The sequence below is a fragment of the Sturnus vulgaris genome, chromosome 13 (assembly GCF_052056855.1).
Source record: "Sturnus vulgaris isolate bStuVul1 chromosome 13, bStuVul1.hap1, whole genome shotgun sequence".
Taxonomy (NCBI): Eukaryota; Metazoa; Chordata; class Aves; order Passeriformes; family Sturnidae; genus Sturnus; species Sturnus vulgaris.
In genome coordinates, this window is record NC_142255.1 from 11556581 (window position 1) to 11581590 (window position 25010).

General features: G+C 38.0%; 1 protein-coding gene across 5 annotated transcripts in view; it reads left to right on the plus strand.

Annotated features, from left to right (window-relative positions):
- The window catches only part of ADAMTSL3 (ADAMTS like 3), a 172788-nt gene that overhangs the window by 58092 nt on the left and 89686 nt on the right, over positions 1-25010 (plus strand). For all 5 annotated transcript variants that reach the window (XR_015806521.1, XM_088172562.1, XM_088172565.1 and 2 more), the window contains exons 4-5: positions 17887-18014; positions 20372-20417. Coding sequence is in view for 4 of the 5 variants with exons in the window: in XM_088172562.1 (XP_088028688.1) it covers positions 17887-18014; positions 20372-20417 (174 nt within the window). In the remaining variant the exon portion in view is untranslated. The remainder of the gene's footprint in view (positions 1-17886; positions 18015-20371; positions 20418-25010) is intronic.

Here is a 25010-nt window from a genome sequence, read left to right on the forward strand (position 1 = left end):
TGTGGGGTCAGGATCAGTTGCACATAATCTCACTCATTGTTTGGGAAACTGAGTCAGGAAGTTATTTATCCCAACACTTGTAGCTGCTCCTCATCAGGCATCCGAGTGGGAGCCTGGATCATGGATCTTCTGTCCTAACCCCTTGTCCATGCTGCACGTGTGCTGTCACCTAAAGGCAGCTTCCCTTCACCAGGATATTTGAGCTTTACTATGCTTCGATGCCCTCTGCTGCTCCATTAAAATACTGCTGTCTCCTTGCTAGCCGAGGAATAGGGATAATTTTTTCAACACTTCTTTTTTTTCCCTATAAATTAATTGGCCCAGTAGTTCCCCTGGTGAGAAGTTGCTAGTAACAAAAATTAGAGTAAGGGACATAAACTACTGAAAATTATTTTCTTTGAAGACATTTTTTCACTTCTGAAATTCTGACATGATTCAGGCTAAGATCATGGAGTTTTCTTGTTTTTTGGCAAAGGTAGATTATATATATGTACATACAAGTAGTTTTTATTTCTGTTTTCTTAAGTTTCTGCCTATACAACATCTAGGATTTGATATTCAAAAGTAGAGAACCATTTCAGATTCCTGAAACCAGGAGCTATAAATTTTTATTTGGGAGCTTGAAGTCATCCATGAATTACATTGTAGATGCTTATTCTTTTCCTGTGGTTTTGTTGGTTTTGGGTTTGATTTTTTTCACGTTCTCCTCCTTTCCTCTGCAATTTTTTGCTTTGTGCCAGTTAGTTTGGTAGCTCTAGCCTCTGGTTACTGCTGTCCTCTAGAAAGAAGCCTTAAGGCTGTAAGCCATTAACCTGCACATTTTGCTGTACTGGGGGCCTGTTGTTGCTGTATGGTTCCAGCTGCAGTGATTTTGTGTTAAAAATCTGTGGATTAAGATTCCTTCTTGCAGTTTCAGTTTCTTCAGTGGTTTTTTCTAGCTTTCAAGAACACCCATAATAAAATGTTACATTAGACTTAGTTTTCCGTATTATTAAGATATTCACAGGAGTTGAAAGGAAAACCACTATTATGTGATGTTTGTGACCTTATGCATATTCAATTAATCCCGTTTACCTTTGCCTCAAGCCAAGCAGTTCTTTGTGCTTTGTGTGAGAAATGTGTGCCCAGTCTCTCATTTGAATTTGTCCAATTTCAGCTTTCAGTGGCTGGTTTGTTTTACTGTCCTACAATTCATAGATAGAAATGAACTTCTAGGAACTGTGATATGCTAATGGGAAGATATTTGTGATGCTCTGTTCTGTCTGCTCATGAAGGTCCGTAGGTAAGACATTGTCTCAGACCTTAGGCCATTTTTATTATTTTTATTATATTTTGGACCTTCAGTTTTTCAAAATTTATAAAAATATAACAACCTGAATTGTGGAGGGCTTTTAGAAATCAGTCTCACCATTTGTAAGTGCAGTTGTAATTATTTTCTTATTCTTACTGACTACTGAGTGCTCACCTTAGCTGCTTTTATTTAATAATTAGTAATTGTACCTACTTCCAATTCCCTTTGTTGATTCCTTAATGAGAGTTACTTGAAATCTGTCACTCATTTCCATTAATTTATCATATGAATTATCAATTATGTAAATCTTGATTTTAAAGCTATGCCTACCAGATCAAATGCTCTGCAAAAGTTAATTAGTTTTATAATTGCCATTAAGCCTCCAGCCACACCTGGTATCAGTGTGGCATCAGGATTATTTAACAGGACTGCTTCTCTGTTGGTGTGCAGAGCAAAGTTTTCTTGGTTCTCTGCTTATGCTCTTCTGTTTGTGAGCAGCACATGATTTCCCTTATCTGTATGGAACCATTACCTTGGCACAGAAAGGGAAGGCAATTTATAATTCTGTTTTTAAGACAGGCTGTCAGCAAATCCTGTCCTGACCACTCTTGAGAGTATCTTATACAAAAAAATAATTGTTCCTAGATCAGTGATTGATGTAGCAGAACTGATAAAAGTTACATTGTTTAAAAGTGTTTATAAATCACCCTGTCCATATGTTCATTTCCTGTAATCTGTCATTATGGTTTCAAACATAATTGTGAGAGACACAAAACTGGCTTCGTAGCACTCAGGAATGAGGTTTGCTTCCATTTGGTCTACGTTGAAAGGTGGCTCAAAGCAAAAATTATAATCCTGGAATACCATGTATGTTACAGCAGGATATCTTTGCTCTGTGGTTTTGAATTACTGAAGGGCGTAGTCCGTCTTTAGAGTTTTTCCCCTAGCATTGCTGGGATTTATGCAAAGTAACTGGGCCAGTTAAAGGGATTTCTTGGCAGAGAGGACCATGTTTTTTTAAATACAATTCTTTTTCTCACTTGGGAGGCTAACATTGACAAGCTGGGTTTCCAGTCAGTGTCAAGTGGGAATTTTGGCTCTGTCTGACACAGGTAGGCTACCAGAGCATTGTGTGGTGTGATCACATCACAGAGCTCTCTGCTCTGTTTGTGAAGATGCTTCCCAGTTTCTCAGCTAGGCCCAGAAGCTGAAAGGGGTGCAGTTACTGCAGCAAGAGTGAAATCTGAAATATTCTCTTCATGCATAGCAAAGGATGGAAAAATAGTTTTGGAGAAGCAGTCTAACTTTTACTATCTTTTAGTTCTTTGTCAAACTCACCCAGGAGCATGATGGAGGCAGAGGTTTACTCTGTTACAAAGTGCCCTTCCTCCAGGGTCTTGCTAAAACAGGAGAATAGGCAGAGCATAAACATTTTGTAAACTCTCTTTGTCCCTTGGGTACCCAGCCATGACTGGCAGTGAGGTTACTGACCTTCAAGCTGTGCACTTTTTCTTCCAGTTAAAGATTATTCCTTTAAAGAGGCAAAATAATGCACACAATATTGTCCTCCAAAGCTGCCACACATTCTTCCAGAAGTATTATTAACTGTCTACACATCCCATCCAATTTTCCTTAGTCACGAGTCTTGTTAAGGAATCTGTCCTTTGCCAGGCTCCATCCAACTGTTTGAGCCTCCTACCCTGCACTGTGGACAAGGACAACATTTGAATTAAGTGTGGTAAAACCAGGAAAGTAGGTTTTTTTCTTTCTGCCTGTTTTTTTTAGCACTTCTCTGTTACATGGGTAAATTCTCAGCTCTCTCACTTTGTATAAAGGGTTTGTACTGACAGACTGAGTGAGATCTTCTGCTGACATCTCTGTCAGTTGAGTAAAACACTTTATTGCAAACATATTTTAAGGAGCAGATTTGAATGAGTTCATAACTGTAAATGCAAAAAAATGTGTCATTTAAGAGACACGTGCAAATTGTCTGTGCTGGGAGATTTGATTTCAGTCAAGAACTAAGGAATAGCTTGGATTCTGAAATAGGATTCGGGGATATAATAAAAATTGTTAGCTATGCAATTGAAAAGTATCCCTTAAGTCCAACTCAGGATGTGCTTCTTTTCTCTCAATTTGAAAAACTGGAAAGAAATAACATATTTGAGTTGTGTTGCTCAGTAAAGCAGGAAGAGTAAATTCTGTGCTGGTGTTATAAGAGGTCAGAGTACATGATCAGCCCATCTTCTCAAACAGCAAATCAGTGCTTTATTCTTGTTTTCCAACAGAGAACTTATTAGCTGCTTCAGGTTTTATGTTCATGCATTGTATCAAACGATGGTAGGTGTGAAGGTACATTTCAGTGCTCTTTTATTTTTCAGTCCCTTTATTAACATTTTATAGTTATAGAAGAGATTTCCTTTAAAACATTTACTATTAATGGAGGAACTTTCTCTTGGGAAAATTGTTGGTAGTGTCTGAACAGTTATATGCCAGCAAAATTGGATTTTTGTATTTTCCCTCAATGCATCTCTGACTTAGATTTGTGTTCACTTTGTATGTGTGCAGACACACTTGAGATCTGCTTTTAATTACTGGATAGGATTTACAAATCAGAAATGCAAACACAAGCACACAGCTTTTTAATCGTATGTAAGTCACCTTTCAAAAACTGTCAAGGAATCATATTTTTAGAAGCCTATTATTTGTATAGACACAAGTAATGCAATAGCTCAGTCTTTGAGATTATGAACATGCTTATGATGAGAATATTCTTGGCATAAGTCAGGAGTATTATATAATAAGGAAACAATGTCTTTTTATACTTTTCTTCCAAAACATTCCCTAGTGAGAACTAGGCGAAAAAACCCCATAGGATTGCCTATGAATAGATCCCCTTGCAACATGATAACTTCAGCCAAATTACACAAAGTAGATTTAAAATCCTTCTCATGTTTTCATAGTTCTGTTTTTAAAACCCTCTATTGGCATCTAATAATGAATTCTGATTGTGTAACAGTAAGACCAGCAATGTATAGATGGTATTAAACTGTCCCTCTAGCAGTATGGATGCCTTCAAAGCAGGAGACCCAGTTGTCAAAAGCAATAAACGGAGTGAGGTAAAATAAAAGCAGTGGGACTAATCCAGATTTACCTGGTGCCCCAGAATGTTGAGAAAAGCAGTGCTGAGGCTAAGGAAAATGTCTTTGCCATAGGTTTATGATTGTGTTCACCACAAATTTAAAGCCTAACTTAAGGTCAGATCCTCTGTAAGGCAGCCTTCAGAAAGGTCAGTGACCTGCTGTAACAAGAGGTATCAGAAGGACAGGGAAGGGACTGGCCCCTCAACAGTTCAGATTCAGAAAATAGGTGAGTGGTAGATGGTGACCCCTCTTCACTCTTTTTGCTTCCCCTGGGACTTCTGTAGCTCTCCAGTATCACACAGAATGCAGCCCAAGACCTTCTACATGGCCACGTGCAACTGCTGAGAACTGAGGTGAAGCCAAGAGAAGATGAATGTGGATGTAGCAGCTGTTGCCTGTGTTAATGATGTTTCCCAGTGTTTCATGAGTAGCTTCTAAAGAAAGCTGTTAATCCATGGTGGCCAAGAGAGTGAGAAAATATATTGGTACAATAGGTGGTATTTATAGTGCAAATGAGGATTTGGGAGTTAAGTTAATGATCTAAATTGGGCAGGAACTGTTCATCAGCAAGCTTAAAAGCCTCAAAAGAGAAGTAGTTTTTGGGTGTGCAATATATCTGTTTCCAGACAGACCATCTGGGAATAGGTATATTATAGCTAGCCTCCAGAAGACAGAAGACTTGATTCATCCAGGCTGCTTTTATATTAACTAAGAAACACAAAGTTGATTTGTGGTAAAGGAGTAGAGCAAAACAGTAGTTAGATGATTTGGAGAATGCTGCTTAAAGTGGGAAATATATTGTGAGATAACGTGCTTTGGAAGGAGCCTCCCTCTGGCTGGCCTAAACCAGGACACACATCTTGGAAAGAACAGATAGCTGAGTGATAGACCTTGTCTCCCAGCCAAATATGAGATGTTGCAAGGCCTAGGGATTAGAACAGTGGAGGTCTTTTGTTACTTTTATGTTCTGAATCCTGACTGCTGCTTCAGAGTAGCTGTACCTTAGCCCCTGTCCCCCACTGCAGTGTCTGGTACAAATCAAAGGGAGAATGGCTCTGGAAGACACTGTGGTCTATACTGGGCTTCCAGGCAGGGTCAAATCCAAGTTAGATATCCTGGTGGATTTTTGTCTAGCTTGTTTTTAAATCTATTTGCTGACCAGGATCTCAAACTCTTCCAAATCCAGAATTTCCTTGTTGTAGTTACCTTCCCTTATTGTTTGTTATTCTTATCTAGCTGCTGCTGCAGCTTTGAACATACAAAGGGGAAAGGAGAATGAGATCACAAGCCAAATTTATACTTTCACAATTAGCTATTTGTCACCTCTACAACGGCTGAGAAGCTTGTTCTTTATTTTTCAACCTATGATTTGCTACTCAGGTAATTTTTAATAGAGTTGAATGATATTCAGGGAAAAACTATGGAATTTATAGATGTAGTGCATCGGTGAGGAAAAAATATGGGTGCTGATCTGCCTTTGTGCTCAGTGAGATATATATGGTAAACTAAACTTGTTGTGGTCTTTGAGTTGACTGATAAATGGTGAGCAAGGTTTTTTCTTAACGAAAAAAGGCCTCTTTTGAGGATCTATTTTAAGAACAGAAAATAGTAATGCCATAAAATGTATAACATTCAAAAGTGTTTGAAATTTGACAGTGGATAAACTCATATAAAATCTGTTAACTGTGTGTTGTGGACTGCACAGCTCATTGATCTCCTAGCTCTCTGGAAAGCTTCACTTAATTAATTTAGCTTTATATGTTTCAGTGGAAAAAATGTATGCAACCAAGCAGGAAGTTGTTTCAGGCTTTCAAAATTAATTTGTATATGGAATATGGGAAAAGACATAAAAGATATCTCTCTCTTTCATGCCAAAAAAGGGAACTTTGCTATGCTAAAGATGATGAAAAAAACCACCATTTAAAATCTATGTGTGTGTGTGTAAAAATGTGTTCTTAAGTGGATCTTTTTTGAGGATATTTGAAGAAGCATAATTCTAGACTCTAAACAAATACTTTATAGCCAGGGGAGACTGGTAAAAGAAACGAAGTTGGGAAAAGTATGCAGGAGATTTTCCCCCTCTTCTTTGATCTTTATCTGCCCATATGTAGAAGAAATCACATCCACGTCTTTAGTTTGGCTGTATCTGACATGGAATTCAGGGGTTCTTGTAGGTCCTATACAAAACCCAACACAATGAGTGAGACACTTTCCATCAAAATGGCTTTTATATCAAGCTTTATTCACTAAGTGCCTAATAGTGATAGTTTGGGGTCTTTCATTTACCAGAGTATATAGCAGAATTAAAAACAAAAAGGGAATTTCTTGGTTAATTTATTTTCCCAATTTTTCCTTAAGTCCAAATGCTAATAATAAAACCCAGAACCCACAAAATCCCTCCAAACTCCTTCTTTCTTCAAACCTTTCAAATACAAGCAACCAGGGAATTTTATAAATAGATATTCTTACCTTTACTACAAAAAATTCATGCGGAAGTCCTATCTTGGAATAAGCTATTCATTAGTTGGCTTGGCAGAAGGAACATAATCCAAATGAATGAGCTGCCAAGAGTATTTTTAGTGGTTTTATATGTTGCCCATTCAAATCTTGGAAAATTTCTTCAGAAAATTGGACAAACTGACCACTCATTTTTATGGGCTTTCACAAGATCTAAAAGGGAAAAACAACTATTGTATTTAGCATCTGTTAATGGAGGTTTCAGGCTACAGAACTTGAGAAGGTACTGCTGGGAAGCTAATACAATAACCATAAAATATTGGACTGATAATAGGAAACACTGGCACTGAGCAGATATGGAAAGAGTCATGCTAATATTCCATATCCAGGCCTGCTGCCCTGTGCCGAGTGCTAAAGATACTGTGGTGAAACATACACAGTAGTAGAGATCTGGAACAAAATCAGAGTCAAACTCAAGATAGATGAAATTGTCTTTCTCTCCCATGAATGCTATTCATTGGATAATTCTGTCTTTGGAGGATTAAAAGCCAGGAACTTGGACACAGAAGAGAAAGCAAGTTGTGCTAACATTTTTCCAAATGGGGAAATATATATCTTTACCCCACATGTGTAATTAAGCCCTCATCTTCCTTTATTTTAAGTCAGTGGCTTTTTCTGTTTCTCTTGCTTCTTTGAGAATTGGATCTAGAGCTGTGCTGCCATTGTAACTGTTCCCTAGACAAGTTTTTTTCTCCCCAAGCTGGAAGCTAGAAAATCAATAAAAGAAAAACTATTCACCAGATATCAAATGAGTTTCAGTGGATTATATTTTATTTGACTTAAAGTGGAAAGGAATGACAAGAGAATATTACATTTTTAATCCCACATAAAACACATTTCTGGGAAACTGTTCTCTACACACAGACCTTTTTTTTCTCAGCAGCAGTCTTTTTTAAACCTGTACATAAGTTATATCCAAAAGCTGCCCTCAGAACTTCTGCACATTGAAATCCTCTGCAAGATGAGATAGAGGCAGGACATTTTAATGTTTGGGGGTGGTTTTTTTGGTTGGTTGGTTTTTTTGGATTTTTTTTAATTATCTAAAAAAAACCCCCAAACCTTCCTGACAAATTTAAGTATGTTTTGCTGCATGTGAGGGAACATAGCTGGAGGAAGCTTGAGATGTCAGAATTGGTACAAGCTTTTGACTATGAATAACCAGAGATCAAACAAAAGTTCCACCTCTGGTAGAGCAGAAGCAGCTTAAGGACCCATTTGACTGGTGCAGGTGCCCACCCAGGAAGGATCCCAACATCTTCAAGTCAGGCTGCCCTTGTGTCAAGCAATCCCTTCCAAACAATGAATGAAACAGTTCTTCAAGGGCAGGAAATCAGCTGGAGCCAGTGGGGCTGAGCAAACTTAAATATTAAATTTGTCTCTGAGTTAAGATGAGTAATAAAAAGAAACACTGAAATTGTATTCTGATTTTTGGATCAGTTATGCCATTGCTTAATATCACCCAAAGATCAGCTCGTGGTTAAAGGAGCAAGAACTGCTTTCTCTGAGAAGAAAACTCACCTGGCTAAATTTGATTTATGCTACAGTGTAGAGGCACTATGATCAGGCTGACAAGTTTTAGAGTTACTTTGGGCAGAATATCAGTCAGACTGCTTTTCAGTTATAGGATTAGTAAATCTTCTCCTTCAATATATTAATTTAAAGTGGCTCTTCAAAAAGTTATATCTGCCTTAAAAATCAGGGCTAACAAATACATTAACATAAAATAATTCCTTTCAAAATTTATGAATTTGTCTCCATTTATAGAAATAGAAATTAGGATTCATATAATTGCTGTCATCTAACAATATGGATTTAATATTTTTCCTTTTGACATTTGTTCTGTTGCCAGGCTGTATCTGCTTATGGTCTATGATCTGTTTTGCATTAAGTTTATAGAAATATTACCATTAAAAGTGCTACATGTAGTATTAAATAGCAGGGTGAGGCAGGAGACATGAGTAGAATCACTTGTTCACAAATGAGGAGTTTGGATGCCTCATCTCAGTGATAGGGTATAAATACCTATAATCAAATCATTGGTCTGGCACTATAGATAATCCTGGTATGAAATTGAGGCAGGCAGGAGTGCAATATCTCAATATCCAGGGTTATTAATACTGCAGATTATGGATAGACAAAATGCACAAGAAAGACTTTCCTATACTGGCTACTCTTGCTACAGTTTATTCTTCTGTCAGTATTTCCCCTATAAACTCCCTTTATTCATAGGCTTGGCAGTTAGCCATAAAATTTTCCTTCTAGCAGGAACTTGGCAGGCAGTGTCTCAAGTCAGGAAAATTATTTTAAACAAATTTTTAAAATAGATGTATTGGGGCTCTTTTAAAAGTTAGAGGTGCAGCAATTTTTTTCTGAGAAAAACGGTTGGTTTCAGTGGGTTTTTTCATTGTAAATTCTGTAAACATTTTCCTAAAAAAGGAAAAAAAAATGTTGCAAACAAATAGTGAAAACATGACTTTTCTTTCAAAAGCATGTCTATGAAGGTACAGTACATAAGTGTCAATGACTTGTATATTTTTAAGTGATGGTTTTTAGGGTGTAACTTTAAATCAAATACCTCATGTGTCACTGTGATGGAATAAAGCTTGCTTATGGTGTTATAAACTGTTAGGGAAATAGTATGCACCACAAGTAATTTTAAATGCCACTCTCCCTCTGGATTTACTTTTCCATAACTTGTATGTGAGTTTTGTATACAAGAATTTTGGAAAATCAGCCCTTCAACATGTTCAGCATAATACACTAATTAATGAGGTTGTGTGAGGAAGTGATGCCATTATGTCCATCTGTTGTATGGTGGGACTACACTGGAGTTGTGAGAACATTCATGGGAGCAGAACAGCCTTTCTCATACTTCAGAGTCTGCAGTGGAAATTTGGACCACCACAAATCAGCAGGAGAGATTTCCATGGTGGTTGTGGTTCTTACAGCTCACCTGTAGGCTGAGAAACAATTCCTCACCCCATACTCTCCCCTGTCACTTTTCTCCTATAATAAACTGTAAGTTTGCTGCCCTATTGATTTTAATCTAGAGGTTCAGAAGTTGATAACATTCCTGCCATGGCTCTCCTTAGCCTGGAATGACTTCCTCAAATACTGTCAAGTGGGTCACATCAAGAAGGACATGAGGAGTCCTAAACCAGCACAGGAATTTTATCAAAAGGGGATGAGTCCATGATACCTAACCTGATACCTATGGTACCTTGGTACCTGACCCTCAAGAGAAATGCATTGGATTTATTTTCGTTTTTACCATTTTTTTACATGGAAAGCATTATTTAAATAACACTGAAAAATATGTAATCACAGAAGTAGGATTGCAATTTCATTTGACTTCAGAATATGGAAAAAATCCCCTGAAAAATAAGCCTCAACTGGAAAGACTTTGCATATTTGACAGTGGCACCAATGTTCCCCTGTGAGATCTTAGAAAGCTGATGGTCCTCTCCTTTCAGAGACATAATGCCCATCCTTTCATCCATGTTACTCTTCTTTTTCCACTGCATGCACTGAAATGAGACCAGTTTTAAAAATTGTATGGTAAAGCATTTAAAAGAACCTTCATTTGGATGTTTGCAAATACATTTAATAAGTTAATTCAAAAAAATAATGCCAGATATACTTCCCAGAAATTGGAATCTCTATTTCTATTATGCACCTGAGGCATTGTGCATGTTGGACTCTGGCTGACCTGCCACACTGTTTGTGCTGGATGGGGAACATGTGGTGTGCAGTGTGAAGGTGGAAAAATCCACTGCATCCAGGTGCAAATTTTGAATATGCATTCAGTAAAGCTTTCATGCATTATTACTATTTTATGAACTTCAGGAAATATATGGACTGGTGTTAATGCAAATTTATGAGTAGGCCCAGAGATAATGAACATATCCAAATGTCTTGAAGATTGTCTTCCCCATCATGCTTTGTACCCACTGTAGATGCCCTTATTTGAAAGGGCAATGTTTAGAGTTGCAAAACAGGAGGTGGAAGAGCTCTACAAGGTGCATGAAAATCTGCCTTTGGGCACTGAGATAAAATTCTCAGCTGTGCCACTCTCACAAAGCACTTCATCCTTCATCTGAGGTCAGACTCTCATCTGTGAAATGGACATAATGCATAACCTTACAAAGATGCAAAGAAAAAGTTTAAAGACTGCTCATTGTATTTGTATTATGAAAATGCTCTCGTTATGTCTGTGCCAAGTTTTCTTTACACAACTACATACAAGGGTTGAGTATTTAAATACCACATTGTGGAGAATGTTTTCTAATTGATAATTTATAAATTATTTTATTACATACTAGGATATGACTTTTAAGATCTTCATTGGGAATGTTAATATAATTAATGATTTTTTAAAAAATAATAGAATGTTTCTAATAAACTTTTTAAAGTACCCCATTCCTTCTTTTTTGCCCAATTTAAAATTCTGCCTTTATCTCTTTTCCAAGCAAATGTTTGCCTCAGGCTGGCTACTGAGAAAGTGGGCAGAGTGTGCTGCAATTTATATTGGTTTATTGATTATGTTTCCTTTCAGAACCTCTGTGTTTTTTCCAGGGTCTGTAGCTTTTGAGCTGTTTGCCAGCTACACGTGCAAATCTTCAAGTTCTAATTCTCCAGACCATTTAGAAATGGAGGGAATTGGAGTGATGCTGAACACTTCTCAGTGTAGTTTCCATTTCAGATGGGGCAGATTCAGAGGAATGGATATGTATTGAGAGTTCAGATTTATGTATTTCCATCTATATAGTCACATGTACTTTTAAATCTTGGAAGGCAACGAAATACTGGAAACTCAGGGACACGTTTTTCATATTTTTTGTCCTTGGCAGCTGTCCTGGGTGGTTAGACCTAAAAGCTGATTAGAGACTTGGTCTGCCTTCCTGACTATCACTAAATAAGTGAATAGCCTTTCCTCCCTGCTCTCAGGAGAGTATCTACTCTATGTTCTAATGCTGGTGAGTGTGGGACAATATTTACCACTGTAAATAAGCAGATACAGGGCTTATATGGCTCTGGTCGAGCAAGCATGAATGTAAACCTGGGCAACTAAGCCTACCTTTTCAAGTGTGTTGCCAGTGATGCCATGCACCACTATTTGCAGGATGTGCTTATCAGGGTTTTAAAAAGGGTTTCAACTTTTCTAGATGTTTTTCTGTCAAAATAGTAATTTATGGAATATATCCTAGAAAATAAAACAGTTTATTGTTGTTCAGAGAGGCCAGAAGCAAGTGCTTCTCTTGTCGAAGTCAACAATGGAATTAAAAGGTACCCTGGGACTCTGGTGTGGGTCATCAAATCTGTCAGCAGTGAATAAAATTTGTGTGGAGTTTTTGTAAACCCATCTGAACGATGTAATTAACTCAGAAACTGAGAAACAGCAACTTAATTATGCTTTAAGTACTGCAATGCTGATTCCTTTTAGCAGGAACGTGGAGGTGCTGTCCTCAGTTAGATGCACAAGGAGCTGTAGGTGTCAGGTTTTCTAATGTAGGTGCTTTCTGCTTGGGCTAATTAGGGAGGGATCCACAATTTCTTCTCCATGCCCACAAATTCCATGTTCCCTCTATTACTGCTCACAAAGAAGGAAGGAGGGGATACAGACTCTTTTCAGTGCCAAAAGCCTCAACTAGCTCATAGGTGCCAAACAGCCAAGCAACATTTCATCCCTTCCTGGATGCCAAAAGCCTCAAGTATCCCTTCTCCACCTGCCAAAACCTCCAGCTCTGTCCTGACAACTCCTGCAGAGCAGGCCTGTGCTGTCAATATGAAATTTTGCAACACTCTGACAACGGAAAAATCTGGATGCAGTATAACACTGAAAAACATGCTGAGATTTGCCTGCAGTTTAGTATGAAAATGAATTATGCTGTAAATATTTCCTGTGTGTGACACTTGTGCATGCTTTATTCTCCAAAATTTGAATTTATTCAAAACTTCTGTAGAAATAAAATACATTGCAGAATTCAACACTGAGAGGTCTAAAGTCCATCTGGGCCTCAATAAGTCCATCATTTGCCTTTTGGCCAATTCCTTGCTGGTGATTCACCTTGTTGCTGAGCTTTACTAGCTTATGTTTCTGAAATGTTCTTGTTATTATGGGGCACAGGTTCCATTTTTCAGTTTGCAGTGCTGAGGTCAAGTGCAAGGAATAGGTAATGTAACTGAAATAATGTTAACAATTTTAAAACTAATTAATTCTAAACATCTGCTTAAAATAGCTGCATTTACTCCCAGGTGTTTTTTATCAGTATAAAATAATGATGCATTGTTTTTTCTCCAGGATTTTAAAATTCCAGATATGTTCTTTTTAACATGCAGAGTAGTATATAATTTACTTTGGTACATAGAAGTAGAATATTTGTTAAACTCAATGACATACACAGTGCACGATTAGGTAATATATAATGCACTCAGCAATAGTAGAATTATATCAGGAAATGTCTTGAAATCTGTTTAAAGGAAACAAGAGGAGTTTTAAAGCTAAAACCAGGTAATGCAAGATATTTTATTAATAATTCTTATTTGTCTGGAAATATGTTTTGACTGTTCTATTTAGTCACTGCCACAAGTGAAATAGTTTTCCCTAGATCTGTAATCTGCATTCTACACCTCACTTAGAATACAAAATAGAGGTGTAAATCATTTTTGTATGTGACCTTAGCAGTGAAAGAGATTTCTAGCGTAGCTCTAGACATAACAGCCAGAGTTAGAAGTGGAGGATACAGTTCTGAGGCTGAATAGCACATCCAGTGATTATCTGCAGGTAAATACTTGCTCTTTCCTGCTCATGGATACAGTCATCAGTGCAACTTGATACCTCTTCCACCGAGTGTAGTGTCTGGAAATAAGAATCTGGGAAATGCATCACAGAGCTGCTCAGGCAGGATATTTTCCCTTCAGTGCCATAATTCCTTGTGCTACCTCTGTTTGGAGCTGTTGTAGGTATGAGGAGAAGCAAATGGCACAGTGCAGTGCTGCACATGAAGATTAGTGAAGAGCAAAATAACCTTGTGCTTTGGAAGGCTTTGAAAGTCAGGACAGTGCTAATACTATTTATGGGTTGTGAGAGTGGGAAGAAGCAATGAAAAGGAAATGCTTCATCTCTGTTCAAAACACCGTTAAGGATGAAATTCACTCCTGGGAGAAGGGCCAGCACTAAGCTTTGTGTATTGCTTAAGTTACGCCTTCAGTGGTACAAAAGTGGTGATTATACTCTTCAACGGGTTCCTTTCCTTGGATGAGTTTAATCTAAAGAACCGAAATTCTGTATTTAATTATAAGAAATGCATTATTAAATAGCAATATGCTATAACTGTGCCAGTGTAACTCCTTTCCATGATTTTCTTTTAGAATCTGGCAAGCCTTAGTGAATTAATACAAACCACTTTTGTAGGCAGCTGTGAGAAAAACAAAAGCACAGCCACACAGAGAGCTGCAGTGACATGGGCATAATAGCAGGTGTATTGGTAAATATTCCTCCATATCCAAGTCCTTACTTGAAATGACAAAGACTTATTTTCTGAGCCACATCACTTTAACCTATTTGAATAGAACATTTCTGTGTATCCATCCAGCCTCAGGCATCATCTGTGTAACATTGCTGCATCTGCTGCCCAGAATTTGCACTGAATCTCCTCTAGAACCTGACAGAGCTGGGCACCCTGGGCTGGGGAGGGGCTTAGGGACTTCCACAGGGCAGGATTTGTGTTGATGTGTGCATGGCAGAGGGACTGTCACCTGGGGGCCCTGGCAGAAGAATCTGTGTGCCAGGTCTCTGCATTTCTTTCACTGCACATACTGCTGCCCTAACCCTCGTGTCAAATATTATGGACTTCCCTTGTGTTTGTGTTTAAAGAAAAACTGTACGCTAGAAACTCTGTTAAACAAACATTTAAGGTATCAGGGCATTTCTGTAGAGAAGCTGAATCTTTGTTAAACTGAGTGCTAAACATTTACATATCCAAGCCTTATGTAATAGATGTCTGAATAATAATAAAACTGCATAAACTGACCTTTGTTCTCTGGCACCACTTCTCCTTTGAAGTCTGCATGACCAAATTCAAGACAATTATGTCATCCTTCATAACAGCCAAACAAAAGTTTGGCCAAATAATCTTTTTTTCTCCATCTGACAGCGCTGTGTTTGATTTTTGTAATGTGTGTCAATGTAGCTGTTGTTATTTACTGGGTGCTACAAGTGACAGTAAAAATCCCCTTGTTTTGGAGTAATGATCAGCCCTGTTAACATCTGGATTTCATTTATTTTACCTCAGTGCCCACTTGTGCTATGCTCAGTTACTTGAGTAGTACATTTCAAGGTAAGTATGGTCTGAGAACACGTGCACACCAATAATTTGTAGAACGTGGTGGTACAGTATGTGCCCATATGTGACAGAAGCAAAAGCAGAGCCCTGGGCAGAAGAAGGGCAACTGGCACTACCACTTTCCCCTCTGTTCAAATCTACCAGTGCCACACTCCAGTAAAATTCTCTGTGGACAGCACTGTCTCTGTCAGCTAAGGGTTGTCAGCACAGAACTCAGATTGCACATTGCTGTGCCTCAGACCTCGAGGAAGCCTTGGCAAATGGTCATCTCAGTCTTTGAGGCTCTGTCTACGTCACCAAGTGCTTCAAAACTCAAGAGTTTATTTTCCCTTACCCCTTGATACAAGTAATCATTGCCCAGGTCCATGTTCAGTGTTGTGACTTTTTTGCTTTCAAAATGAGTTAGATTGGGATGAAATATTTTGAGTCTGCCTTTATCATATACTCTGGGTTTCTGCCAGAACTTTGTATGGGTTCTTAGCTATTGCTGTGACTGCAGTGTTTGCATCTAACCCTGTGTTCACATGTGGTACAACTCCTTCCAGTGATGTGTTTTCCCATTCAGTTCCATGTAAAGAGCAGCAAACCATCTAGGTTGTGTTTATAGCTGGTTTAAGTTATTTTATCTGGATTCACTACTGCAGTTGTGGCTTCATCATGTAACATGTGGGTGCACATGTGCATGTCCATGCACACATTTATGTTTGTGCTGGTACATAAATGCTTCCACAAAGAATATCCAAAATATGTGTTGCACTTCATCTGTCGCAAAATTAAGGCACTAAAGGAAAAACTGTTCTAATATGGCCCAATGTTTCACTGCTGAACCTTTGAAGACAATAAAAACATGAAAAACTGAAATCAAGCAAGCTGGGAATGCAGTCCTAACGTACAGTAATATCCTTCTGTGTCCAATGGCAATTAGCTCTCAATTTAATTCCTAGATGAGTTTCCAAGGCTTTGTTGGTGTAAATCATGATGTTGGTGATCTTTTCTTTATTTTCCTTCAATTTAGTACCATGGTGAAGACAAATGTAATGTGTAGAGTTTATGAAACCAGACAGCTAGTAAATCAATATTATTTTGGTAGTAAATTACTAAATCAGTGCAAGCTACTTTTAACTCTTTCCCATGGGACAAATAGCTTGAACTAGCTGGAGCTTAAATCAACACTGTGGGCACTGAATTAGTCAATGATTCTAAAGAAGGCTTTGTTGGCATGAAGTTCTGCTTTGATCGTCATAGTATTTACAGCTTTTTAATTAGATACAGTTCAGAACAATGGCTTTTATCAAAGCAGTTTGGGAAGTGAACAACTGGACTTTGTTTAGGGCTTTAGATGACATTCTGTCTGTTAATATCACGTGGCTGGTTTTAATACACTGATGAAGTTAGGATTATTTTAGGCATTGTCACTGCTTTGTCAAAAGAAAGTAACTATTCTAAAAAAGAGTGGCATGTGTTGCTTTTTTAATATCACAAGTTTAGTAATTTCTCAACATGCTAAACCCCAAACGTTTGCTTTGTGCTTGCAGAGAACAAACTAATTTTGCACCCATAAATTTGAAAGAAGTGACTCTTTTGTTCATCTTGATTTATTTCCATGTGCCGAGTGACTTGTTGGGAAGTGCTGAGCTTTTTTTATCAAGGCTGAAGGCAGTTGGTTCCATTTTCAGTGTCAGACATTTCAGACTTGGCTTCTGATATAAAGTAAACCCAACATCAGTGTGAAAATTCTTCGGGGATCTTGGCAGAGCTAGGCTCTATCATTTTTGGAATGGTAGATTGGCCTAAGAGTGCTTTTAAAGCTTTACGGTAAGCGATTGTAAAATTATAAATTTATAAGAGCAAGAAAGTTAAGAAGCCACTGATGTTTTTAGACCAACTTCTGCAATTCAATTTAGAGATTCTTATCCTCTAATAAACAATAAACTTTTTTTTGACAAGTTGACCACTGAAGTCAATGAGAATTAAAAAATTGGCTGAAAATAGTTGTTTTGTTAAAGCTTGAATTAAATTTTCATGTTCTCTCAGTTGTGATTCTTTTGGGGCAGAGTAAATATTGGTCAATATTCTCTACCACCTGAGAAAAATAACTCAGTGCCTCATTTTTATCCACAATCTGACTTTCATAATAATGCCAAAAGCCATTACTTTATGCTAGTGGTATTTTTATGTGCAAACTATCACCATGGTGGTTTGTGAAATTGTTTTTTTAATCTTAAGCTGGGTGTAAATAGGATTCTAAAAGTCTTAGCTTCATTGTAACAGACCCATTGTGTGTTTGAACATGATGTCTTGTCTGTGTGTTTGAGACTGTTTAGTTCCTACATAGCATGTTAAGCAGAGAGGAGTTGGGAAAAACATCATGTTTAGGCATAGCAGTTCTTTGGCAGGAGGCAGCACATGATATACACTGGATCTTCAAAGACTCGGCTTTTTCCCCATATAATCGTTATGCATTAAAATAGTAAATTTGAAATATGGTAAATAAGCAGCAAAGTAACATAATTGGTATATTAATGCCAAGTAGTAAAACATATTCTGAACATTTTTTTCTCTCCTTTCTGTCTTTCTTTTTTTCCTTCAGAACTCCAGAACTGCCCGCTCAGATGAAGATAAAGATGATTCCTGGGATGCCTGGGGGGCCTGGAGTGATTGCTCACGGACCTGTGGAGGGGGAGCCTCCTACTCTCTGAGGAGATGCTTAAATGGCAGGTAAGGCACATGCTGATGTGTGGGGGGTTTCTTCTGCAGCTCTGGCACATTTCCAGTCCTCTTCTGGTTGCTTCTGTCTCTGAGACCAAATGCTGTGTAAGATGGATCAAGTGTTATGAAATACTGCTTTTAATACATGTTTATAATAGACAACTTAGGTTTTAACTCAAACATGTTATGAAATACAATTGTGGAATAGCAGGAATTATTTATTTAGTGTGGTCAAATAGAGAGGGGAGTCCCTTTCACTGTAATACAAATCAAATGGTGAGTTACCTGTGTACAAATTAGCCCACACTTGGACATGTCTTGATATAATGTTCAAGTGCCTGCTGCCCATATGGATGTATCAAATGCTGCTTTCTCTTAGGGAAGGACAGGACAAGAGGCTAGAGTCTCAAATTGCACCAGGGGAAATTCAGGTTAGATGTTAGGAGGAATTTCTTCACAGAAAGGTGATTAGACACTGGAATGGGCTCTCCAGGAAGGTGGTGCAGTCCCTGGAAGTGTTTAAGGGGGGACTGAACCTGACACTCAGTGCCATGGTTTAAATTGACATGATGGTGTTGGGTCACAGGTTGGACTCGATGATCTCAGAGATCTTTTCCAACCAAATTGATTCTCTGATTCTTCCCTGCCAGTTCTTTCTATGCAGTGCTCCTGGTAGCCATATGTTTTCATGGATCAGTCTCAGTGTGGCTGGAAGAGAAGAGAAGAGCACATGCAGTGAAAGCTTTTTACCTCAGTAGTAAAACTGGACTAATTAGGACTTGGTGCAATCCTTGAAGTAGGAGTAATGCACTAGGCTTGTAGTCAGGCAAGAAGAGATCCCAGCCAGCTTTGAGGCATCTGTGCTGGCATGTGTAACTGCTTGTTTTACTTGAATTCTTCTTAAACATTTTTAAAACTGATGATTGTGTTTACGTTCATATTTAGTTGAGATTTTTAAAGTTAAATGCCAGGAAGTCACATTTTCTTAAAGAAGGCTTGGAGTGTGATGTGCTACTTCAGGGCAAACTGCATTGAGCTAAAGATGATTGATTAAAGCACTGCCTGTTTCTTTTAGTGAAAAATGCAGAAAGGTCTTGGAGAAAAGTAATAGTTCCAGAAAGAAGCCTTGATACTCTACCAATGTGTTAGGGACTGTGGAACAAGCTCAATAAATTGTAGCAGTATAAATTCCACTGTGGTTTTATTAATATTTTTAATGCGTTCCCCCGTGAAAAACATGTGTTTTCCATACCTTGACAAATGCATAGTTTAAAAGGTTTTTTTCTATGTTTGATTTTTGTAGTAATATCCAGGAAACACACAATTGTGAAACAAAGTTTTCACATTTGTGTATATCATAAACATTTTTAATTTGCATGTTGTGATGCAGTAAGTCTTGCAAAAGATTGGAAATTTGAGACTTGTAATACCTTGAGCTTTAACAGTTGTACCTTCAGCTGAGCTCAATTATTGCTTCAGGCATCCATTTTTTTTCCATTTCAAATGCTATTTTTCAGTCCTCACACATTTAAAAAAAAATTATCAATTTTCATGCAAGAAGAAAATTTAATCCAAGAGATGTAAATTATCAGTTATATGTTCATGCACTCTTTAATGTAAGTGACATCTTTTTGATAGGAAGGGATTATTCCAAAATACTATTCCTGATTTTAGAGAAATCACTAATTATGATTTCTTGTCCAGTCATTTGGAATACATTTTAAGTTCTTTCAAAGGCTTTATATTGCCATTTTTAACATATCTTATGCTGTGCAAAAGTGCTGGTTTGTTATTGAGAAGTTTGGCAGAGTGTATCTTTAAAAAAAGTGTGAAACTCAACCTCCCCAGATTTATGAGACCACAATAAATAACCATGACTCTATTACATGCCTGTTATTTCAGCTACTAACAACAGACTGAGGATCTGAGTTGCCTGGATGTCAGGATTCACATGCATTGGGCACATTTGCATGCAGTCCATGAGAATTCTGTTTAATTTAAAATTGTGGATCAGATATTCTGATCTTCTCCCCTGAAACGGTCATATCTCGTTTATTAGAAATAACTTGGTTGCAATCAGCATAGATAAGGCTTAGAGATGGCTTTTTCACAAATAAATGTGGTTTTCATAAGGTTTGCAGTAAATTGGGCTTCCAGGGAAAGTCACACGTTCTTTGCTGAAGAGAGACAGCAGTGTAAAGAGCTGAATCCCCAGATCCCCTTTGTATTTAAACCTTGTATTATGAGTCCAGATTATGGTAAGGCAGTAGCAATAAAAGCCTAATTTTCGAGAGAATAACTAGCTGTAAAACAGGCAAGGTTGTGTTTTGCTATTATACAGTGTAACCATTTTTACTCTTTTTTAGGAACTGTGAAGGTCGGAATATTCGATACAAAACCTGCAGTAGTAATGTGAGTCTGGCCTTTAATCCTGTTTTACTCATTGAAAAAATGTGTTAAAGTTTAAGAAATGCTGCTTCTTATTTAAAACCTTATGGTGCATAATTTTCTTTCCATCATTATTGCCATTTTTAAACATTTCAGTCTGCATGACACCATGAGGTCTCAAATTTAGACTTCCCAAATGGACATTTTCTTTTGAAATTATAGTGCCAATTGTGATTCAGAATGTTTTATGTCACTTATTAGGAGAGTTACACATTTTGGAGGATTAGCAGATCAATTCTCATCTTAAACTAGCAAGTGGTTTTCCTGGGGGTGCTGTCTTGTAGATGAAGCATTAAACTGAGCTCTGGATCATTTGTGATCATTAGTGATGTGATGACTCTCCATGTGAACAAAGAGGTGCCTGGTCCCTTTCAGATCTTAAATAGGATAATTACTCCTTATATTCCCTGTGTTTGCCTCAACTCAGATCTTTATATGTCTATGTGCAAAACCATACACGTTTAGGTGCATTGGCTCAGACAATTTCCATGAGTGAGTGTGAAGCTGGAGTTTTGACCATACAGTTGCTGTGACTGTGATGCAATTGCATTTCATTTTTATAGACACGTTTTATGAAAACCATTCACGTACAGCAAACTTCATGGCTGGTGTTCCACTGACTTGTAGTCGTGCTTTGTGCTGTTCAAACAACTGCTGCCCTTCAGCCTGAGCCTAGGCTATCCAAGGTGAGCAGCTCAGGCTTTGTGGTACCTCTGGTCTACATAACATGTGTGCAAACACAGCCATGCAGGGTGGTTTATGGTCTGCACTCACCCCCTTGCTTGGCTTACCTTACAGTACAATGTGACATTGTACATCATATGTCCTATTCCAGGAAAGACAGCAGGCAGATAAGTAAATAATAATATTCCTAAAAGGTGAGGCCTGAATTTCCTTTGGGTTGAATTATACCCAGAGGTGTGTAAACTCAGGTGGCACTCAGTCATTACTAATGCCATGATTTTTGCCAGCAGCAGGCAGGTGTGGAGTGTGATGTGTTCTCCTTAAGATGCCTGACACTGGAAGTTTCCCAGTAAATATATTGGATCAGTGCACTTCCTAGGGGAACTGACCATTCCTGCTTTTCAGTCTGCCACATCTACGGTGCCAGTTGGCTCCTGCCCTCCTTGAGAACAAGGCTTGCTCACACCTTGAGTTGCTCTACACTCCACTCTTCAGTGTTGGATGGATTTTCCACCACAGCAGCTCACAGCTGAAGTTCCTGCTGGCAGAAGCAAGTGGAAGTGATAAATGAGTCAGTCTCGGTGCATGCAGAAATCAGATTCTGGAGACAAACCCCGTCCCTTGCCTTTCAGAAGAGAAGGCCCAGCATCTTGGTGCATGATGACCTGAGCTCATAAATAAAAATGCTACCTGCAAAATTATCCTGATGTTTAAAAGCTGTGTGGTAACTTGATAAGTTGCAGCCAGTCAGGATGTAAGCACTGAACAAACTATCCCTGAGTGCTCCACTACTTACCTAAACATCTGTTTGTGTGCACTGAATACAGTAACTCTGAATACAGAGGAACACTCTGGGTCCTGTGCACTGCAGGAGTACAAAGAGGTCATCTCGGTGAAAGTCATCTCGGTGAAAGTCATCTCAGTGAAAGTCATCTCAGTGAAAGCCATCTCAGTGAAAGCCATCTCACCGTGTTCCTCCTGCACCAGGCTGGGGAAGTGCCCAGTGCACAGAAGGGAGGGTGGCCAGGTCAGCCTGGCCGTGTTTTCTGCTCCCATGCACAGGTCTCTATGCTTTTAGTGCATCTAAGGGCAGCTGTGGGCGCTGTTCATTTTAAGATTTATGCAGTAGAAATCTGATGGAAATGAAGGCACTTTATGCTTCATCATAGAGAAAATTAAGATGATTCTCATATCCTCTCTGAACTCCCAGAGAGTTGATCTGAAGTCACTGGAGCCTGTTTTTTAACTTTAGGACTTACTTTAAAGTGACAAGTGGCAGGCACCTTGTATGTGAATCTGTTTGAATTCATGATGATTCAAATGTTAATTTCCAGACAGGAAACTGCCTTTGCAGTTCTGCTTTTGGGGCATGTCTGAAAGGGATCAGGTTTCCATTTCAGTTCAGATACAGTCAGAATCTCTCAGGAATGGTTTTTCCTAGATTATGGGTCAGATAATGAGGAACTCCTGAGAAAAATATATTTAATGAGATTTCCACTGTTAATACAGTTGATCTCTGAAATTGGCATCCCTGTATTCAAGCCCCTTATTAGATCTGAGTTAACCTTGAAACAGGACCTTACACCTAATGTAAATCTGAGACTACTAGGCCAGTTTAATTTCAAATGATATAATTTCCCCAAAAGCATTATTTTTAATCAAGGCTTCTCACTTTAGGAGTGAAACTGTAGTTTGAAAATTAAGAGTTTATACTAGCTTCTTTCCATATTAATAGGTATTACTGGTAACCACATGAGACATTTGGTATAAATACACAGTGTAAAGCTGTCTGCAAATGTAATTTTGCTACATGATACATTACACCACTAACATCTATATTGGGGAGTACAAATGAAGCACAGCTTAATGTGTGTGTCATTCTAATGAAAAGAACAAGAATCATTTTACCAGAAAATTGGTTTCATGTGGATTTGTAATGGAATAGTAGTAAATTCATTGAACTCAAGCATAGTTCCAGAATAATATTACTGATATTTTAATCAAAAAATTAATTCAAGATCTTAGCAACAAATAATTGCTAAGATTAACGTATGTAGAGCCTGCTTATCTTTCTGTCATAACTGAGATGCCAGGTGCATGATTTCCTAAAACTGTATGTGTGCTTTCAGCCTTCAGTACAGAGACTTCAGAGAAATAAACTATCCATTGTATGTTGTTCAATGAGATTTTCAGTCTTTCTTGCCCCCCTTTTTGTAAATTTCAAATTTTGTATATGGTGTTACATTCTAATGCTATGATGTACACTATGTGGAAGTGTTTAAGCTAATCCTTTAGGGTCCTATTCACTGAACAAGTTATTTGGGCCATTTTCCCATAAATTTCACATTCTTGTGTGCCAAAAAGTCACTTATATTTTTGCCAGAGTGATTCTTCTACAGTCAGAAAAAGCACTATTTTGTAAAGGATACCCCCACGTTTAATTCCATTGTAAACTTTTATTAGATGCAGATAACACTCACACTTGTTCAACACATTCATCTATAATTGTCCAGCATCCACTTAACCGACTAATTTATCCCATTCAGAAAATCTTGGCTGTGCTGTGTCTCCTTTAGACTATAATATTTCACCTTAAGTTACATAGTTTCTCTCTAATACGTTCATTTATTTCGTTTATATTTATAATGCTGATGCACCATAAGGCTCCCTTGGCTGGGGTGGTTTCCAGCTCAGCTATCTTGATTCTGCTTAGAAGTGGCCTGAAAATTGTGTAGGAAAAACATAGAACCTGAAGCTAATTTCAAAAAGAAAACAAAACAATGACTTCATCAGTTTTGGCTGCGTTTCAACAAAATGAGATTCAAAGAATAAAGCTAGACAAAGGACTAGACTTTCTTTGGTGTCATCATTTTTACTGGGAATTTTCTTGCCTTCTCTTTTGTGCTTTTTTCAGTGGAGTAATTATTGGCAAGATTCACAGGGTCTGATGCAACCTTCATATTTTGTACATGAACATTGCCTACAAAGATACAGATTTCCCAGGTCACCTTTGTTTTCAAAGGCTGAGGGTGCTCATTGCCAAAACTCAAAGATACATTTCATAAGAAGCCAGCCCTTAGATGCAGTAGTTTTTAATCATATGTCACCAAGAAAAAAGAGAATATATTATATGTGTTTTTAATAGTCATGATAGTCATGTCTGAAGCATCTTTTTCAGATCTGTCTAATATGTTCATAAGTCATGTCATAAATACATTTCATTCCACTGCAAGGTCTGGGTGTGATTATTTTTGCCAGCATTTTCACGTATTAGACCTTACAGATATGTCTTGAGCTCCTTATGCAGTGTATGAACCTACAAATGGCCTGGCCATGGTTCAGTGGAGCGAGTGTGAGACAAAAGCTTTTGCTGAAATTAGGAAACTGGAGAAATCCTGAAATTAGTAGCAAAAAAAATTAACAAGTAAGGAAAAATGTGAACTATTAAGAGGGAATGAAGTGATGTCTGAAATAGATTAAAACCAAACACACACAAACAGGATGAGGACTGGGTCCTCCCTATTATTGTCTGATATTATGACCTTGCCCACTTCCTGAACATGGGTCACCCTTGCCTACCGTTCACATCTTTGCCCTGCCTTTTCCTTTCTATTTTGTAAACCCCCTTTCACTTTTCCAACCCACTCTAATGGAATTAAACTGATGTTTACAATTCCTCTTGTTGTCTTGATTGCATTAATTCTTTGCTTAGTTATCTTTCTCTTTAAACTCCTTTCTTTACACAAATATTTATTGTTCCCTGAAAGACTGGGATCTGGACTTGGTTGCCATCCAAACTCTGATATAATGCAAATGATCATAATTTCAGCTCTTTGATACCCCTCTGTGATGCTCTTTTCATGCTCCTGCTTT